This window comes from Solea senegalensis, linkage group LG14, assembly GCF_019176455.1.
Source record: "Solea senegalensis isolate Sse05_10M linkage group LG14, IFAPA_SoseM_1, whole genome shotgun sequence".
Taxonomy (NCBI): Eukaryota; Metazoa; Chordata; class Actinopteri; order Pleuronectiformes; family Soleidae; genus Solea; species Solea senegalensis.
In genome coordinates, this window is record NC_058034.1 from 22818394 (window position 1) to 22838282 (window position 19889).

The following is a 19889-nucleotide window of genomic DNA, read 5'->3' on the forward strand; positions in this document are numbered from 1 at the left end:
GTTAGCAATGGTGTGTTTGTGTGTGTGTGTTTGTAGTTTTGTAATTCAGGCTTTATTTGTTCCCATGTAGCAGATAAAAGCAGAGTCGAGCTAACATGTGGCTGTGCTCTGTGGATCCCCACAGGCCTTTGCTTTGGTCTTTGTTCAGTGGAACACAAAATAAAGACATTTTCACAGTGTACACACCTTTGATTAGAATTGAATATAACTTAATTAGAGCCCCAAGGGGAACATTAGGTCTCCTCTGCAGTTATTTGCTGAGCGTTACAAAGAAACAACGATGGAAAATCAGAGCCAGGATTTCTTTTATTTGTCCACTGACATAGTGAAACTAATACAGTTCACAGATCTTAAACCTGAACTGTCCCTTTTGCTGCTTTTCATGTTTGGTGTAAAGGCTGAGGGAGACGCACGCTTCCTGTTTATGTCATTTCATCCTGACTCACTCAGACCGCTCTTAGTGGTTAGTGTTTTATTTGATTGAATAGAATGGACACACACTCACACACACACACACACACAGTACCTGGTGCTGTGGTCGAGCCATTGATTGACAGGTGGACTGATTGTCTGCAGGCATCAATTACCTAAGTCTAGTAAGGCGGAACTTCCTCTTGTCAATCAAAACTAGAAGCCAAACCCTGTCTGTCTGTCTGTCTGTCCGTTCTGTTTCATTCTTTCCTTGGTTTTGACACACACACACACACACTTGAAGTTTTCCCATAGAAAAAACTAGAAAACTATTAAAGCTATTATTATTATTGTTAAAGCTAAGAACAAATGTGGACAATAAGAGTGTCTAAAATGCAACTCTCTTTCTTTGTGTGTGTGTGTGTGTCTGTGTGATTGAGAAAGCGTGTGAGAGATCCTCGCACCCTGTGAGCTCTGGATAATGATGTTTTGAGCGCAGTGTGGCTTTTCTTATTTGCACCTTGGGACGCGTGTGTGTGCGCGTGCTTGTCATGAGTGTTTTGTGCAGAGATCACAGAGTGACAGTTGTGCCACATCAGAGGAGGGATGGTGGTGATGGTGTGTGAGAGGGATAGCTAGTGTTCAAACACACACTGCTCTATTTCCCACTGAAACCCTGGAACAGCAGTGGTATGAGTCGGCTCTGACCCAAACTCAACAGGCTTTTTGGGGTTTTGTGTGTGTCTGTGCCTGACCCAAGCCTGGTACTTGTATCTGCTGATCTAGCTTTACACATACCTATTGCCATGGTTACCGACTGGTTTCTCACACGTGCTGTGTTAGTGACAGTTCTTCAGACCAATTATGCAAATGCTGCCCTGCATGCACAGAAAGCATGGATATGTTTGTGAAAGGTGTAGCAGGGAGCTTTATTTGTTGGTTATGCTCAGGGTCAATTTGAACCATTCAGTGTTTTATGTCTCTAAAGAAATGATTTTCATTTTCATGAAAACATTTATAAATGTAACTTATTTTTATATAAAGTCAGTCAACACTAAAAAGATCTATCTTTCAGGGTTATTGGGGTTAATAATGAACCTGTCAAGGGCATTTAAAAGAGTGCATAAATAAAATAAATGATGATGTTCTCAAAGTCTTGTTTTCATCCACAAACCAACAGGATTCAGTTTGAATGATTTTTTTATTATTATCATTTTTATATGGAGCAAAAAAAAAACCCCAGAAAATATTCTATACATTTGTGGACATTGACATTTTCAGGAACTGTTGTCCTCAAGAGACCAACCTCAGGTTTCTGAGGTTCTGGTTAGAGCTGTGAGTTAAGATGTTAATTGTAGTTAGGTTATGGTTAAGGTTAGGCATTAACTGTCCCATAGGATAATGGGTTTTGTACAGAAGTATTGAACAAACCTGTGTGTTTGTGTTTGAATTTTAATCATCCCAAGAAAAGCCATGAGTAAAAGTTTGTAATGTTTGCTGTTCGTCTTCTAAACTTCTTATTCTATAAAGAGCAATCACATAATAAAGCACAAAATACTTGATTAATGTTAAATCATTATTTAATTTAACTTCAAACACACAGACTTTAATTAAACCGTGAAATATTTGGCACATCTGAGCTCAAACATTCACATCTATTGTGTATTATTTTACCTTGTAGGGATTTTAATGCAATATGTATTATGATTTTATGATCCCTGGATAATTACCTACATATTGAGTGAGTCTACTGTCTGTGTGACCTACCACACATGCACTGAAACACACACACAGACACACACAGTCAGCATGGACATGGATTATTGATTATAGCTTGGTATCTTATTTGCAAACAGGCTTTACTTAGTTTTATTAGCTCCCCCTTAAGCTTCCAGCTTCTTCTCTCTCTTACACACACACACACACACACATAGATGAATTGTTGTTAATTAGCAGAGTGAGCGATTGCCTCACTAATGGAGCAGAGCAGGAAATGTTGTCTGTTGCAGTGATGTATGGTTTTTGGTCTAAAGCGACCCACACATGTCCTCTAGTCTAAAACCTTAATGTCCAACATCAGTCACACTAACAGGGTTACAGCATGTGTCTCTCTATGGCCTCTATGGCAAACCTCCTATTTGTCTGTCTCTCTCTCTCCCTCATTCTGTCTTTTGTCCTCTTCTATGAACTCTGCCTTTCACGTACTGGGTCATCCTGTCTTGCTGCTGTATTCCTGGACTTTAGCGAGGAATCCAGACCTCCTTGACCTATGGTCTTCATTCCTAGCCGCAGGTCCTGGTTCAGTGCGATTCAGCAGATACTTGATCTCTATCGACCTCATCAGTTAGAGCGAAGATGCAGCCATTGCTGCTTCCTTTTTTCCCCTGTATTGCGTCGGCTCACCCTCTGCCTCCCTCTGTCTCTCTCCTCTCTGTAGATGTAGGTTTAATGTTGCCAGCCATCCATCACACTGCAAATGTATTGATCAGTACCACAGGCCTCAATTATGAAAAGAGAAGCCTGCTCACTCTTAAGAGACTGAGAGGTAGTGACGGTACGTGTTTCTTTGACTCTTGCTTCACAACATCCTATAATCAAATGAAATGTTCACACCAGAAAATGATCTTTTTAAGGCACTGGTTAAAAACTAGGGATTCAATTTAATTAAGAGGTAATAAACGATAATCAGTTAATCTATAACAATACGTACACACCTTTTTTAACGTAAAGATTATGCATTAGCAGCACATTTGTTATGAGAGCCTTATAAAACAATGAAAAAGCTGCATGTGTCGCTCTGTTAACTCTGTAAAATCAGCCTGAATAACAACAGGGTTGACATCCAGAGTGTCCATCATGAAGGAAGTCTGTAACTCCTGTTTCAGTGCAGCCAGATGAATTTGAAAGGTAGTGATCCACACGCAGCAGCGTCATGGTTGTCGCTTCGTTGTTCTCTGCCCAAGTCGTGGTGCCCCGTCCCGGCAAAGGTGCAGCTCAGAGGCCACTTCAACTAGCTGTTTTTGCTGTGTTCCATTTGTATGCAGAACCCGGGTGTTCTTTAAGAACAGGAAGCCACTAACCAAAGTACATCAGTGAACATTCCCAGATCACAGCATGCTGAGCCATCAGCCTCGACACTGATTGGCATTAGTGGGAACATAATACTCGGTTGAATGTGCTAATTGCTTCTTCGTCTTCATTTCCAGCACAAAGACGTTACTTTAGTTTTTATCTCATCATTCGGATCGACTGAAACATTGATCGAAAGAGGGACCAAAGCAAACAAGTGACGTTGTCATTGAGCTCTATAGCTTTGAGCTCATTTTGATTCTGGCACGTTTGCGGTGTCACATTTCACGACTGCTGCAATGGAAATGTGGTTGATTGCCTTTTATCAATTGGGTTCACCCGGGTGCACAAATGTAGGGCATACCTGCTAAGTTTAATGTTTTAAAGAGGCTTCACTGTGTTAGCATCCGAAGTAGCATGTAGAAAACACTGTAGCCTTTTCAGTATTTTTGTGTCAATTTGCCCTTTAGCATCAATCAATCCTAATCAATAGCATTCTCAGGTATCCAAGGACTTCCTGCCTTATTCTCTCGTGGCTCTCTGTCACCAATGTGAAATATACCCTAACTGATTGTTACGTACGACTGGTGTATATGTATATGGTGTATATGTATATATATATATATATATGGTGTATATGTATATGGTTTATATTGAGGAAATGGATGCAAGTCAGTGATGGAAAGTCCACTCTTTGGTCCTGGACACAGTCTTACAACAAATTAGCAAGTCTTGTGTGAGTGGCTTTAGGTTTAACGTGGGTGTGTTTTCTACAGTTATAATTGTATCGAATCTTTGATTATATCAGCTGTGCTTTGCATTATGTTAGGTGAAAGCAGGGTTTTGCATAGTGGATGCAGAGTAGTTGTTAACAGCAGAGACTGTGGAGATCACCAACTGAAGTGTCTTACTCCAACAGTACTTCTGCCTCCTGCATTAGTTGTTCTGTTTTCTTTTTTTTTTAAATACCTGTTATTCATACATTTTTAATGTATGAATAACAAAGAAAGTCCATCTCCAAGATTGAAGGACACCTTAATAAGCCACCTGAGCCAACATTTTTCACTTTATGCCATTTTCATTAACTGTAGTCATTACAGCAGAAAACCTTGACATGTCTACCAAAAACAAATTCAGTCACAGTGGAACATAAAGCAATTAAAATCTTCGTCTGCCTGCTGTTAAAAGACTCTTTGGTCTTTGTTGATGGTGTTTGTTGGCTTGACTTTCCTCCTCACGGTCATTTGTTTTCCACTCTCCCTTCTCTGCTAATGGCATTTTTTTTTTTATTTGCCTGCAACTTTTATTAGATTGGCAGGCCACGATGTATCAATGGATGTTGGGAATATAAAGCACTAGCCTCAAACAAATGTGTACTTTGGCATCTGGAAGGCAAACACCATTAATTCTCCCCTTAGAGTTTGATTAAATCCAAAGACATTTCTGAAAGACTTTTAATGAGGCTGGGTTTTCATCAGCAACAAAGGGAAATGATGACAAACCTGCTTTGGTAGCAGCGGGGAAGCTTTGGCCGAACAGTTTTGATTTCAACAAAGTTGAAAACAAGAGCATCAACAGTGGAGTTTTGCACATGACGTGCAGAGCTCTGTTGATTAAGATTGTTATTGTGTATGATGTGAACACAACAACTGTATAATCTAGTAATGTGAGGAACAAGCTGTGCAACCACCACACAGCCATGGCTGAGGTCCAAACTTGGTATATTTAATGGTACTGACTGGACTGACTTTACTACTGCCATTAATGTAATCAAATATAGCCAAATTTTGATTGAGAGAGCAGCAGTGGCATCGTGTGATTTGTGTGTGTTCCTCTTTTAGCACAAACCACCTTGAAAACAGATGCACCTCAGTAACATCAGCAGAGAGACATTCAAACCATGTCCTGTTCTCTTTAGGATGAGCTAATCCACTTTTGGCTCTATCAGCCATCTCTGATGACCAAGAGGAAAATCAAATTGTCTTCCCATCTCACTCCAGCCATCCCCCATCTCTTTCCATCTGTGATGTTTCAAATCTCTCTCCTCCGTTTCTCCTAGTTGTGCATGTGAGTCACAGATAATTGTCCTGTGCTGCATTTGCTCTTGGTTATCTGTGTTCATGAAAAGTGTTTTTCACTGGTTTTATCCCCCATAAACAGTAGATAGGGGATCTTCAGGTAATTTTAGGTATGAACAATTACGATTCTTAAACAATTCTAAAGTGATTGTAAATCCAATATTGTAATGTTATATCACAATCTCGATTTTCAAAAGCAATGGTGGAATTGACGTTTTAACTACGCCTCCAGTGGGAAGTCCGGCAGGTGTGTACAGGGGAAAAAAACACTAATGCCAACCAATAGTAACCACGGCAACTGCTGATTTGGGCGACACATCAACCGAAGAAGAAAACCACAGTGTGTGAGCTATGTCATGAGCGTGTAGCAAAGCACAGGACATCTCCATCTACGAAAACAACTCTTCTGTCCTCGTTTGGAGCAAAAACATCCACAAAATTCAACTCACGCTAAATCGCTAGCTGGCGCTATAGACGTGTTGTTGGGGGGCGTATTTCTGGCGGATGAATTCAGCAGAATTCAGCACAAGCGGAAGAGGAAGTGACACATCCGGGTTTACTTTTCAGAATAAAACATCCCATGTCGACACCACATTGTATTGTATCTGTATGAAGGAACTACGCAGAACAATCTGCCTGCATCTAGATTCAGATTACTAATTTTATCATTTGGATTCAAATGAGGCATGCAGTCACTCAGTCACACACAATCCCACTCTTTATAATTAGTCTGTGTAGTAACAATGGTAGACAGGTTGTGTAGAAAACCTGGCACTGTGCAGCATCATCTTTTATTTAAAGCCAAAGTGTTTATGCACAATGGACCAACTGTTCCTTCCTGACACTGAAGTGTCTTTGGTGCCAGGTCCTCTCCTCGTGTCCAGGTCCTTCCCTCGTGTCCAGGTCCTTCCCTTGTGTCCAGGTCCTTCCCTCGTGTCCAGGTCCTTCCCTCGTGTCCACGTCCTTCCCTCATGTGTCCAGGTCCTTCCCTCATGTCCAGGTCCTTCCCTCATGTCCAGGTCCTTCCCTCGTTTCCAGGTCCTTCCCTCATGTCCAGGTCCTTCACCTGGCTCCTCTGCTCTTGCTTGCACGTGCTTCACTCACTTGCAATACTCACTAATTTTAGCATGAAAGAGGCTTAAGCTTGGGTGCTACCTGAGATCGACTGATGTGACGTTGTGATTTTGTTGTTTTATTGTTGAATGAATGAATGGATGAAACACAATGTCACTCTGTTTGGAAGGTGTTCGATAAGTAAAACCTCTTTCTTAAAAAAGTCAAAAGAGAGAATAAAATGAGGGCTAAATGATGCCAGTTATATATTGGATGTGAAAAAACATTCCCACAAAATCAGTGGAGTGGCTCAAAGTTGGAGGGTGAAGAGAAGAAGCAGGACACTACGTTTGTTCCCCTGCTCTCCCTTCATCCCCCTTCTTCACTTCCACTTCACTCACCCTCCCCATCACTGTATAATGCTCATTTAGGCTTACTCAGCATTTTCTTATCATCTCCCCCTTTGTTGGGGGAAAAGCTTAGTGCAGCGCTGTGTTGTTTTTCAACCCTTAAAGCCTCCCTCCATCCTTCTCTCTGTCTCTGAACAAGTCTTGAGTTTAAACACAGCCTCAGTATCTGCATTAGTAAAAATGGGAGCAGAGTTGTTCTCACCTGGCTGTGTGAGGAAAATGCCGATGTAGAGGGACATGAAGGTCTACCTAGTGCTACAGCCAAGAAGGTTGTGTTGAGTTTGCAGATTGGAGTTAGGTTCATTGGAGGCTCTAAATTGAATGTAGGTTAGTGGATGTGAGTGCTGCTGACCTGTCCAGAGTATAAGTTGGTAAATGATTGTTTTGAAGTGTTTGTTGGCCCGCCGTCTCCTTTGCTAATTGATTAATCAGTTAGATTTTAATCAGGTCATTTAAAAAGGTCATTGAATCAATTCTGTATAGAGATGAACACTGTTTTCCAAACTCGTGTCACAGCAGATGTAGATCGTTAAAAAAATCTATAAATAAATGATAGTTGTAGAGGGCATTTGCTGATATCTGATTACCAATAATTCTGAGCATCCCTACTTCTACGGTCCATAAAATGTCAGAATATTGTGTGGCTCATGACTTTAAAATTTAGACCTTTAGCTGTTAGCAGTCAGTGACACCCATGAAAGACGTGAAGCTTTGTGGTCTGTTCCCTTAAAAGTTGCCTTCTTCCTCCTGCATGAAGAATGTGTCTTATTCTCTGCATACCCAGGCTTATTACTCTGCCTGGATGATAAAAGAGAGCCATACGGGGAGAAGACATGGAGGCTTGGGATTATTTAAGGTGAAACTGAGAGATTCACGTCTCCTAAAAAGTGTTCTCTTCTCTGCTGCCATGAGCAGATTTGACTAATGCAGCAGTCCCATCAAAGCTCTGTCAGTCTGCAACCAACACCGTCATGTTTAATTGAATCAAGCGCTCCTGCTGCACTGTGTGAGGCATACATTACAGCACAATGTGCAGACAAAGCATCACGCACACACACACACACACACACACAGCTGTCAGGCCGTGTCTGCTCTGGTGTTGTTGTAGTTTCAGATCGGTGTGTTGCTCTGTTCTATTTGCTGTCTTTCTCTGAAGCTTTCTTCTCTGTATGTGTCTTGCACAACCTACGTTTAATATGATATCAAGATAAACAGGGAGAAATTGTTAGAGGTGGGAGAAATCTTTCATTTCCAGATTCTCTGCAGTTCTCTCTTAAACAATTATGAATCGATACTAGAACAAATGTGTGTTTTTGATATTTAAAGATGAATTTTGCATCATATATATGTTTTTCATCATGAACTATGTATCAGTTTGTATCAAAACACACTTTTTTACACTTTTACCATTGTCTTTATTACTGTAATACATGATGGAATATCATGTAGGGCTGAAACAATTACTTGAATAATCAATTTTTAATTGATGACTAAATTTATCGTCAACTATTTTGATAATCGATTCATCGGTTTGAGGGTTTTTTTCTTATTAAAACAAGATTTCTGATAGTTTCAGTTTCTTAAAGTGAATATTTTCCGGTTCCTTTGCTCCATAAAACAAATAAATACATTTGAGAACATCATCATTTCCATGTTTGACAAACACTGATCAATATTTTCTGACATTTTAAGAACCAAACAATGACTCGATTAATCGAGAAAATACTCGATAGATTCATCCATTCTGAAAATAATCATTATTTGCAGCTCTGTTATCATGATTTCACCCACCCCTACTGAACGGTTGGTTTGTGCCTCAACAGACTTGAAGCTTGTGTGTCATTTGAATGTGAGACCCCTGCTCTAATATGACACAACAAATGATTATGTAATTATTTTGTCTTTAGTAGTTAGAGTAGTTAAACAGTTAGAAATCTTCTTTTAATCATGAAAAAGCTTTCAACCGATTAATCGATTATCAAAATAGTTGTTGATTAATTTAGTAATTGATTAATAATCGATCCATCGATTAATTGTTTCAAATCTCATCTGGTATAAAAAAATCGGGGATTTATGTTGAGGCCATATCGCCCAGCCCTAACGCTGATGTGAATTATCCGCTGGGCCGCTGTCTGTGGGCAGACGACCAGCTGCAGCACAGTTGGACTAACAGCAGATTCACTCATCAAGCTGATGAATGAAGTGTCTCATAAAGGAGCTCTTTATCTGTGCTCCTCTATGACACGAGGAAGATGACGGCCATGTGTGGCACGGCGGCCTCCTTTGTCATGTTGCTATTTGGCCATGACTGTATGCTGCAGTAGTGGGTGTAATATTTCAGTGTGTGTGTGTGTGTGTGTCTGTGTGTTTTAGGTCTAGGTCAATAGTCTTCAATTAAACAACCAAGCTGTAAATAAAAGGAGAATGTTTACAACATGCACACAACAGGACACAGAGCTGGACAGCCGATATAACACAGCCCTTGGTTAATTTTTCATCTATATTCAGACACATTTTTTGATAAACTACCACCCAAGAGTCACTAAAAACATAAAGATCTACACGTTTGCCTGTGGAGTGAAGCTGCAATGACAAAAGCATGTCTTTTCATGTGTGCTTGCATCAATAAGTTAGTGAAATTACATTCACTGTCTCTAACGCTCACGTTGATGCCATCAAATCAATCATCATTAAATCCAGTTAATCAGGAAATCAGAGCAATCAATCCCTCTGAAATCCTCTTTATGTCCTAAAGGCCCAGTGTGTAAGATTCAATTGAAATGATTGTGTCACCAGTGGGACCTATGAACTTTAAATTTACGCCATTAATTCCCATAAATTCCTGATAATTCCTATGGAAAGTTTCCTGGAATTTTGCAACCCCAGTAAGAGAGAGTTACATTTCACAGTCCATCACCTGTTTACCAGTGTATTTACACAGGTGTGCATACAGGGGTGGAGCAAGGGAGCAACTTACATTCTTATAATCCCACGGTGTCCGATAATGGACGCCTGAGTAATGTGCGTAATGATGCCCTACTAATTCATACACACTGAAGACAGGAAAGTGAAGATTGTTCACCCCCGAACATTTACTTTAAATTTGAAAGATTACGACACAAAAATTCATCACAAAGACAACTGTACAGCCCACCCAACCCTCATATGCAGTGTGTTATTCATAGAGCCCTATTGTTTAGTTATTCACTGTGAACACTGGTTTATTTTTACCCGGTCCCTCATACAACATCCTGTCGCTGCAATCGTGTCGCTGCAAATAGTTATTAGAGCAGCGAATATGTGCTGAACATTTTCCCCAGGAAATGCTTCTTCTCCTGTTTGTCAGACACGAAAGTAAATTCAACATGTTGAGCCGTTTGTGTTTGCTGAATTATTTGAGCCTCTTTGTGTTTGACACCAGCTCCACTCAGTGTTGTTGTAGCAGCATGGACATTCCTCCCTGTGTCCCCTTTGGCCTTTGCCCTCATTAATACAGGCACTCTGACCAGAAGCTGGAGGCCCCCGTGCAGAGCAGAGCAGAGCAGGCTGGGGCCCCAGGCTGTCCCATCAACATTTACTCTGGGTCTGGTTTTGTTGCAGTCCGGTAGCGCTGCCAAGATTAGCCGACTAGCCACGATTACGATCACGATGAATCGTTTATTTTTCGAAGCTTTGTTTTTCTCTCCAAACTGCCACCTGCCGCTGTCTTGTCTGCCTTTCTGTCCTTGACGCACTTGCGCAACAGTGGTAATCGGGGGTTAGTCGTGATGGTACCGTAAAAGTTATGCCCAAACTGTATTATGGCTAGCCGGCAACGGAGCTTGAAGGTTTGGGAGCATTTTACCAAAATAAAAGAGAAGAATGTGCAATGCAAAATCTGCAAGGCAGAACTTGCCTTCCATGGCAGTACGACGGCGATGCACGAGCACCTGAATAGGAAGCACGTTGTGGCTGATTACATTTCTGACCAAGAGGGAAAGTCGTCTCGGTAAGCTAATTGGCTAGTTAGCTGGTAAAATGAACGCCAACGGTGAGCTAACGTTAATATTAACGGTGTGCTAACGGTGATTTCGTCAGTCTTAGCACACGTATGTTATGTCTTTGCTGTAACGTTATAACAGCGATGTCATGTTTGAATAGGAAATGTGATAATGTGATAAAGTGCAGCTGCACGCTGCTGCGAGAAACTGCAATTTACGTATGATCTGATTAGTCGACTAATCGCAAAAACAATCGGTGACGAGTCGATTATCAAAACAATGATTTGTGGCAGCCCTACAGACTGAGACAGTTACAGGACTGCTGGGTTTTTCCTTGGTTATTCAACTCATCCATCCCCTCGTCGTGAGTCATCTGTACTCCACTCAGTGTGCAGCGTAGGAGGACACCACACTCACATCTCTGCCCACATTTCCCCTTTCTGTCTGTTTCCGCTCCCTTGTTTTCATAAATGTGCGTCTGCAGCTAATCTACTGTTAGATAAACATGATCAAAATGTCAGCAAAGACAAATCCACTGTGTAGTAGAGCATTAATGTTTCCTGCCAGTCTGCCCATCAAAATAGGGAGACCCCAAACCTCCCGAGCAGTTCAGGATGTCTTCTTCACAAGTGGTTTTCAAATGATCCAGTCCTGGTACCTGAGTCGTTTTAAACCACCATGTATATTTCACAACAACATGCCTAGTGTGTGCGTATGAAGCATGCGACACAGAGGATTCTTCTCCGATATCCGATCCACTGATATTGACCAGTATGGGGCCGATACTAAGTATCATGTTGGCTAAAAATAGTGCAGTGAGACTCAAGGTGCTGTATACATTAAGATGAATTGGTTGATTCATTACAATGTAAAGTGCGTTGAGATAATGCTATGCTTTAAAAAAAAGTTTAATTCATTAGGTTTTAACATAGGAAAGTGCAGGTTCTTTGAAATAAAATAACAAACAAAAAAGAAAACAAATCGTGTGCACACATCACAACTGAATTGGCCATAAATTTAAACACTATATTACATGACTTGATTTCATTTATTGTAGAAACACGCACTGTTACTGTGGCTACCATGATAATAATAATAATATTAGTAATAATGATAATAATAAGTTATCAGATTTATAAAGCGCTGCCATGACAACACCAGAAAACCATGACATGTTTGCTAACGGTTATCATACTGTCAGGATTTTAGAGCAGCACATGACATCGTATTACACCGCTCGTTTTTCAGCTGCGACTGTAGAACTCGACTGTTGTGGACGGAGCGCTTTCATTTAATTTGGAAATAAAAAGAAGTTAATATTGATCAGATTGCTTATATTTTTGTGCATGATGTGCATTGGTATGTAGAAAATTCAGGATATGTTGAAAACAAATCGTTGACCTGATCATCGTAATGAAATCAAATGTGGAGGATGCACCGCTCTAAAGTGTTGCATATTATTAGTGTCTGCCTGTGTTTGAACGACTAATAGTCCAAGGCCTCTGATCGTGTCACTTATGATGAATTCATCCAAGCACAATGATAAAACAGAAGCTGTGTGTGTGTGCTGTGAACACACCCTCTTGTTTTGATTAGAGTGAGCCAGGCTGAGCTGATGGACACGCGGTGCGGAGGAGTGAAAGCAGGCATGGTGGGGGGGTGGGAGAGAGAGAGAGAGAGAGAGAGGAATGGGGAGGCGGAGCACACGTCCTTTATCCATTCATTGTTGGAAAAAGTCTCTGTCTCTTGCCTTGAGCCTGATTGGCCACTTCTGCAGAAAGGGGTGTTGAAGAGAGGGGGAGAACATGTGATGAAAGAACAGAGGAGGAGTCAGAGCATGTGAGCATTCTGACACATCAGAGAGAGAGAGAGTGAGCGCGAGCGCGAAAGAAAGAAACAACAGAAGACACGGGAGAGATCCGGAGAGCAAGTGGGGGAAGAGGAAGAAAGACGGGAACTGCTCCTCTCAAAGGAAGGGAAAACGTTGTCTTCATTCATCCCTGCTCCTTCGTTCCTCCTCTCGTTCTGTCCCTCGCGACTGTGCCAGGTCTCCTCCTCCTTCCTGCAGCCTTTTGGAAAAAAAACATCCTCGGAGTGGGAGATGGAGGGATGAGATGCGGAGGACAGCGGAGATGAAGAGGTGATTAGTGTGCAGCAGGCTTGTGTGGATGAATGTGTATGTGAGACCCTGAGCTCCTGCTGTCCTGAACCACATGGAATCTGGCAGAGCTGGTTGGCATGGCGATGGATGCGAGGTGCCTCTTGACTCAGTGGACCACTGCGAGCAAGCAAACAAGCGCTTGTTTTCAGTCTGCTCTCTCTCCCTCTCTCTCTTTCTGTCGCCTGGTGAGTCCAGCACATTGAAGCAAGGCCAGTGACTGTTGTTGTTCCTTGTTTCATGAATCATAACAAAAAGTTATGCAGAGGCCTTTTTTCTTTAAAGCTCTCTCTCCTCAATAACTGTTGTCAACAATCCACTCACCCACACACACAAACTGTCTGTCCTGACAGAGGGGAACTCTCTGTAGCCGGCCGGCTCCCTGCATGTGCGTTTGCAGGTTACGGCTTGACTCTAATTAAGCCAGAGGGCAGCAAGCTGGTGCCTTGCCTCTTTCTCTCTCCCTCCCTCCGTCCCATGAGGCCCCATTGTCATCATTAATTCCAACTGCGAGTTGGTCTGGAATAACGGAGAGAGCAGAGTCTGCTCTGAACTAGTGCCTTAAGAGTGGAATGAAATCAGAGGACTAGAAAAGCAGATGCATCGCTTTGTATGAGAAAGAAGTGAGGCGGTGTTTCCGACGCTGAGTCGCATAAATGGAAAAGCAGCCAGCGGAGAACCGGCCTCAGGAATGACCAACGCTCCTACGAGGATGGACAGGAGATGATGATCTCCATACCCAGACCACACCTTTTTCAACTGTGAGCTGGAATAACCAAACAAGATAAAGGAAGGAGCAGGAGAGAAGAGGACTGTACCACTTTCTTTGTCTTTGAACATGTATTGATGCGATACAGAGGTAGTCTGCTGAGAGATCCCTGCAGCCTGGGGTTTGTTGTGTGGTTTTTTTTCCAACCTTAATTGAAAAATCCTGCTTGTTTTGACACAGATTCTCTTCTCTTCAGAGAACCAAGCCAGGTCTCGTCTGCCAGAGACTCGTGAAGAAGTGTCAAAGTAAAACTGGGACTCGAAAAAACACTTTTGTGCAGGCCTGGAAAATGAGGACTCCTTAAAAAGACACTCCTTCAAATAGTGCATTTCTTCTGCCATTTGTTGATGGTCATAGAAAGAGAGGGAGCACGTTCTATTATGTAACCTTCTCCCCTTGGACAGACTTTGTAGAAAGTGCCTGAACTGCATAACAATTTTTTTAAAGGCACAATCAGAAATACACAGAATCATGGATGACTCGAGTATTCTGAGGCGCAGAGGACTTCAGGTAAGCATTACTTCATCGCTCACACACACACAGGACGAGCACAGGATTCCTCCGTGGTTCACTAGGGTCAAAGGTCACGCACTAGGAATTTGGCATGAGGCAACTGAATGGAGGCAGGAAAAAACAAACCAAAAAAAAAACCCACGTCATCATCCCGACTCAATTTTCAATATTTTTTCCCCCCATTGTTCAGTCACAGACTTTAAATATTTGCACTCATTCACCTCAGCACATCTCCAGCTGCTATCAGGAAGGAAAGTGCGCACACACACACAAACACACAAACACACACACACACACAGTCTCTCTCGCTTTCACACAAACACACAGTCTGAGCAGGTTTGACCTGTAAAGGAGGACAAGGACATCATCAGTGAAAGTGTGTTCATTGTAAATATAGAGATGAAAACATAACACATGATTAATGTTTGTAACGTGTCTTTGTGGCGATCACCTTGTTGTGTCTCTTCTGCTGCTGGATCAGCGAAGCATGGTCATAGAAAGAACAGAGAATAAACACACTGTTGTTTTCTGTGGACTCTGGGCAGTCACATGGAAAGTACCTGTACGTCCCTGATGTGTGCTCATGAACAGCGTGTGTCCCTAAGTGGACGTCCGGTGTAATTTATGTTAGAGATATCCGGTTTGGCATTTCCTGTCAGTAGTTATGTAGCTTTACTGCAGCCACTTTGACAGTTTATAATCCACAAAGTGTCTAATATTGGCTCCCTATAATCGGGCCAGGTCGAACCCCGTTTTACATACTGACACAATAAGAGGTGTTGGACATTGTGGGGCCAGAACCTGGACACGGTCTGTCCTCAGAGAGTAGAAGACTATAAAGTAATGACACGTAATAAAAGTAACATAGTAGTATTATTTAGTTATTTCATGTCATTGCTTCTCGGGATCATTCAATTATTTATTTAATTGCAAAAAGTTGATTAGTTTATTTAACTATTTGTAATTTTATTAAAAAAAAGTTTTATCAACAATTCTAGAGGGGAAAAAAATATTTCCACTTCAGTGACAGAAGTGATACATTTTACAAGGTTTCTTGAATGCGTCTTTGAAGCTGCTCTTCTAAGCTCAACAAGCGGCATGTCCTACATTGAGCAAATTTACCAAGGTCTTTGAATGCATCATGCTAGCTGCTCCTCATAGCTCAACATACTGTGAACCCTGCATTATTTACACTAGGCAGCATGTGCTGGCATTTAGAATATTTAAAAATGTAACAAATAAAGCTGTTGAATAGTGGAATAGCCTTTTTTCCTTGAAATGCTTTTTAGATGTTTTTTAATGAGAGCTACACAGGCGCCTCTCTACAGAATGGCCCTCTAGTTCACAACGTAAATGTTATAAACATTTTAGCCTTCATAATCTTATTTCTTCTCAGTGCTGCCCCAGAGTTAAAAATGTAAGTAACAGGTATTAAAAACACACAGTTGTGTCTTACTATTGATTCAATCTCACAATTTAACAGATACTGTGAACAATCACACGTTAGAGTCCTGATTTTCAAAGCAGATTTAAATAAATAGAGATGTGGAAGATATATGTCAGCAGTAGCACATGTACAGTATGTTTATAGTGATCATTCTCTCAGGGTTTTTGTGCTATAGATTGGCTTTAGTAATGTTGAGTCAGCAAACACAACACTGATCCCCAACCCCCTGGTCCACCCTTTAGACCCGAGTCGGTTTAAACGGTCAGTCACCTCTTCTTTACCTTCTCTTCCCTTGCCCTCTACCTCCATCACTTTCATGGTTCACATAGTTCTGTCGAGGAGAGGAAGTAGTCCTCAAATGAGGGCACCATGTGGAGAGTGTTGACCTGTATTTGCTGAGCTTAAGTTAAGGTTCTAGGTCTTCACTGCACCTGTTCTACGTCAGTCTTACTGCAGCCAGGCACATTTTAACAAACACACCACTGCCAGCACATTGAAGTAATAGCTGAGAGAAACAGCTTGTGACGCAGCTGAAAATATGGCTGCAAGCTGAAAAAAAGAGATTTTAACCACACAATTAATGACCAAATAAAATTCACGTCTGCTAAAGATATTGTAATATCTCAACAATAATTGTGCCACTTTATCTTGCTGGTAATCAGCCTTTTCCTGCTGGAAAACAAAGTTTATAAACCAGCGTGAAGCATTTTTACTGCTGCCTCTTTTGTTAAGTTTACATCACTTCACATCATCAAAACAAGAGTCACAAAATAACATGCAAACTAACTCGTAGTGAATCAGCAACTCTGATTTTCTTCATGGACTTTTTGTGCAGGTGGGTTAACACAGACTTCCGATTCCAGTCACCAAAGGCTTACAAAGCATATACTAAATGTAGGCGGTGCATCTTTTATAGATTTGGCTTATCCTGCTTTGTAATTTAAAATGAGTGCCTATAGTAAACAAAGACTTGTATTGCATCACATCATAATATAATTAATAAAGTTCAGATATGTGTCAAATCGTCCTGAGCGAGATGCTTAATCCTATTAATTAAATAAAATGACATTTTAATGCGATTTTCTAGTACATAGTACTGCTTCAGTGTGGCGCGGCCCATTACAATATTCCACAGCTGAATCATTAGAATCAGTTAATTAAAAATATTTGTTCAGTACTTCCTCCATGACCGACTGCGTCTGACACTGGACTGAAACACAGCAGCAGGGTTTGTGATGTCGCTAAATCCACTAGACTCCTCTGTTAAATCCTGAGATTTTAGACAATTCCCTGGTAATTGTTGGAGATTAACGCATGTTTTTAGGATTGTTAAGTCTTTTTAACTGATCTACAGTTCGGCATTGTTCGGCCTGACTCATGACTCTTCCCGTGACGGCACTCTGATCAATAGTGTCAGCTTACCTCGCTTAGAACCTCGCCAGAGCAGGTACTAAAATAAGTAACAGGTATTATGGATAATGGAAAAGCAAAAAAGACGTGCTGAGGGGAGTTGTGTCGTGCCGGGACCATGTAGTGGAAAAGTGGCATAAGTTACAGCCTGCCTCATGAGCCTCTCAGTCAGATAGTACAGCATCTGGGGTCAGAGGTCATGCCCTGACGGAGTGAGGAGGACGTGAGGCTCTGTGGTGTTTGAAGACCAAACACAGAGCTGCACTCCACCTCTCAGTTTACACATGGTTAAGATATAATGTGATTAGAATAAAAGGTCAAACTGATAGTAGCTGCATTTAGCCTCTCCATTCCACTTCAGTTGGGGAGAGAGAGACTGTTGTTTTGTTATAGGACAAGGAAATGTGAAAGGGAGGAGGAGGAAGTGAAGGAACAAAGGACAAACCCATAAAGCAGCCATGAGTACAGTAATCTGTATCATTATTATTATTATTATTATTATTATTATTATTATGTCAGGTTCTGTGGCTGAGGTTTGTTTACTTCGTTTTCACTATAATCAAATGTATTTCACATCCCAGTGTTAAGCAGCAATGATCTAGACTTTGGAGGCTACCAACAACATTTTTAGATTTGCAGAAATGATTAATAGTCAAACAACGAAATGTACGAACTACTGTAATTTAAGATATAATCTATGCAGATGATCTCTTAATGATTTTAGTAAAGGTAATTCATAGCTTTAAGCTCCCGTCCTTGCATTAGGACACAGAGTAGTTCATGTACAGCATTTATGTGGTAGTGCTCCATCAGAACTATTACAAACTGAATACTGAGAGGAAAATATCTCACAATTGTTTGTGTAATTTGCTCGGCCACAGTTCCATGATGAGCCAAATCATATTTCCCCCCCGTTCCTGAACACTCATGCTCACTTGTGTGTGTGTCAGGTTCTGTGTCCTTCTTTAGTGTGAGAAACAGGATTAATGCTGCCATTCACTGTTGCAGTGGCAGCGGCAGCGGCAGCGGCAGCAGCAGCAGCAGCAGCCGCCGCGTTCTTTTTCAGAAACAAAAGCCGGTCTGTTAGTGGCCGCGTATTAGGCTCAGGATCACTGTGCTGACATCAGCCTGTCTGGTTATCGCCACACATGTGATCAGCTCCAGTTCAGCGGCATCTGCTTGCGCACAGATTTGCTGTCATATGAATTTTAAAGACAGTTTCTCAGCAGCGTCCTCTGCACTGTCAGAGTCTGCTTTCATGCAGCACTGGCTGTTTTCCTGAGCTCCTCTCTCGAGGGCTGAGTCTTGTGCGTAATGTATTCACTAGCTGATGACACCGACTGTGACATTGGATATAGAAATGTAAGAACTTTGATTGACAGATACAATAGGAACACCGGCATTATCTATGTAGCTTCATTGACTGGGAGTCAATATAATGTTTATTATTAACACCAAGAGTCAACAAGGAGAACACACTGCCATGTTTTCAACCTGGACGTAAATCTCACCCACGGACTGACATATCAATCCAAAAATCTTCATACTGTCTTCTTGGTAATATTCTTACTCAATGACTGAAATAATCTTGAGATTTAAGCTGACTATGGTAACACTCTGGTGTCAAGAAGTCCAACTAAGTGCAACTGTCTACAGTCCACAGCTTTAGTCACACACAGGCTACAACAAAACAAACCTGTAGTTCATGATATGTCTGACATCCACATTTGAAAACCACTTTTAGCCTGAACAGATAGAAACCAAGACACAGAAAACAGTAAGTAAGTAAATACAGAGGACTGTGTCTGCTTCCTGTTTACACTGGCACACATGTATGATGTAAATGTACTGACAGTCGTTCTCTTGTGGAACGTGCTCTTTTTTGCTAACTTTTAACCAACTTGGTGTTACTGTGAGACAAGTAGGACAGAAGTGTTTGTATGGTGGCGGCCTCAGTGTACACAACTGTTCTAATGATTATTATAAGAATAGAAGGAAAAAGAAGATACTCTCTCTTAGTGACAGATGCATTTTGAAAGCTTTGAATTGAATGTCTCAGCTTTGTGGATTTGTCACACTTTCTTCTACTTTGTCCTCGCTGTGATGATCTAAGAAACACGTTTACTGAATGATAGTATTCTCAAAACCCCAACAGAATGATTCTGCTTTCCCTTTTTTTTTGTCTAAAGCCTGGACTGGGCATTTTCTTTATGCATGACACAATAATGAAGCCTCAGTGGACGGCCAGAGTGTCAGCAGATACCAAATTCTAACCCAGACTGTGAAAGTAAACTAATTGTATGGTTAACAGGCCCTCCAACAATAATTTAAGTGTTTTGAGAATCAGGAATCTCGTACCTGTTTGTTGTATGTTGAGCTGTCTCCCCTTTTCACCTTTCACCCCTTCTCTAAGCTCTTGTCGATGAGCTTCGTTAAAGCTGTGAGTAGTTTCATTCTGTTGATCTCATTGACCCCGGTCGCTTTTCCTGCTCTCTTTTAATCACACACTATAATGGCTGTGAGCTATAATGGTCCTCTGTTGGCAGTGGCTCTTAGGATGATGGAGAGATTCCCCTCGCTCCCTCCTCTAC

At 41.4% G+C, this 19889-nt stretch overlaps 1 protein-coding gene across 9 annotated transcripts in view; it reads left to right on the top strand.

The window, feature by feature from the left end:
* Positions 1-19889, top strand: part of mast2 (microtubule associated serine/threonine kinase 2) — a 134729-nt gene that overhangs the window by 42258 nt on the left and 72582 nt on the right. For 2 of the 9 annotated variants that reach the window (XM_044044648.1, XM_044044649.1), the window contains exon 1: positions 12708-14438. The exons of the other annotated variants lie outside the window; for them this stretch is intronic. In XM_044044648.1, the coding sequence (XP_043900583.1) occupies positions 14400-14438 (39 nt within the window). In that variant the 5' untranslated portion in view covers positions 12708-14399. Of the gene's footprint in view, positions 1-12707; positions 14439-19889 lie in introns of those variants that run through there. 9 annotated transcript variants of the gene reach the window in all.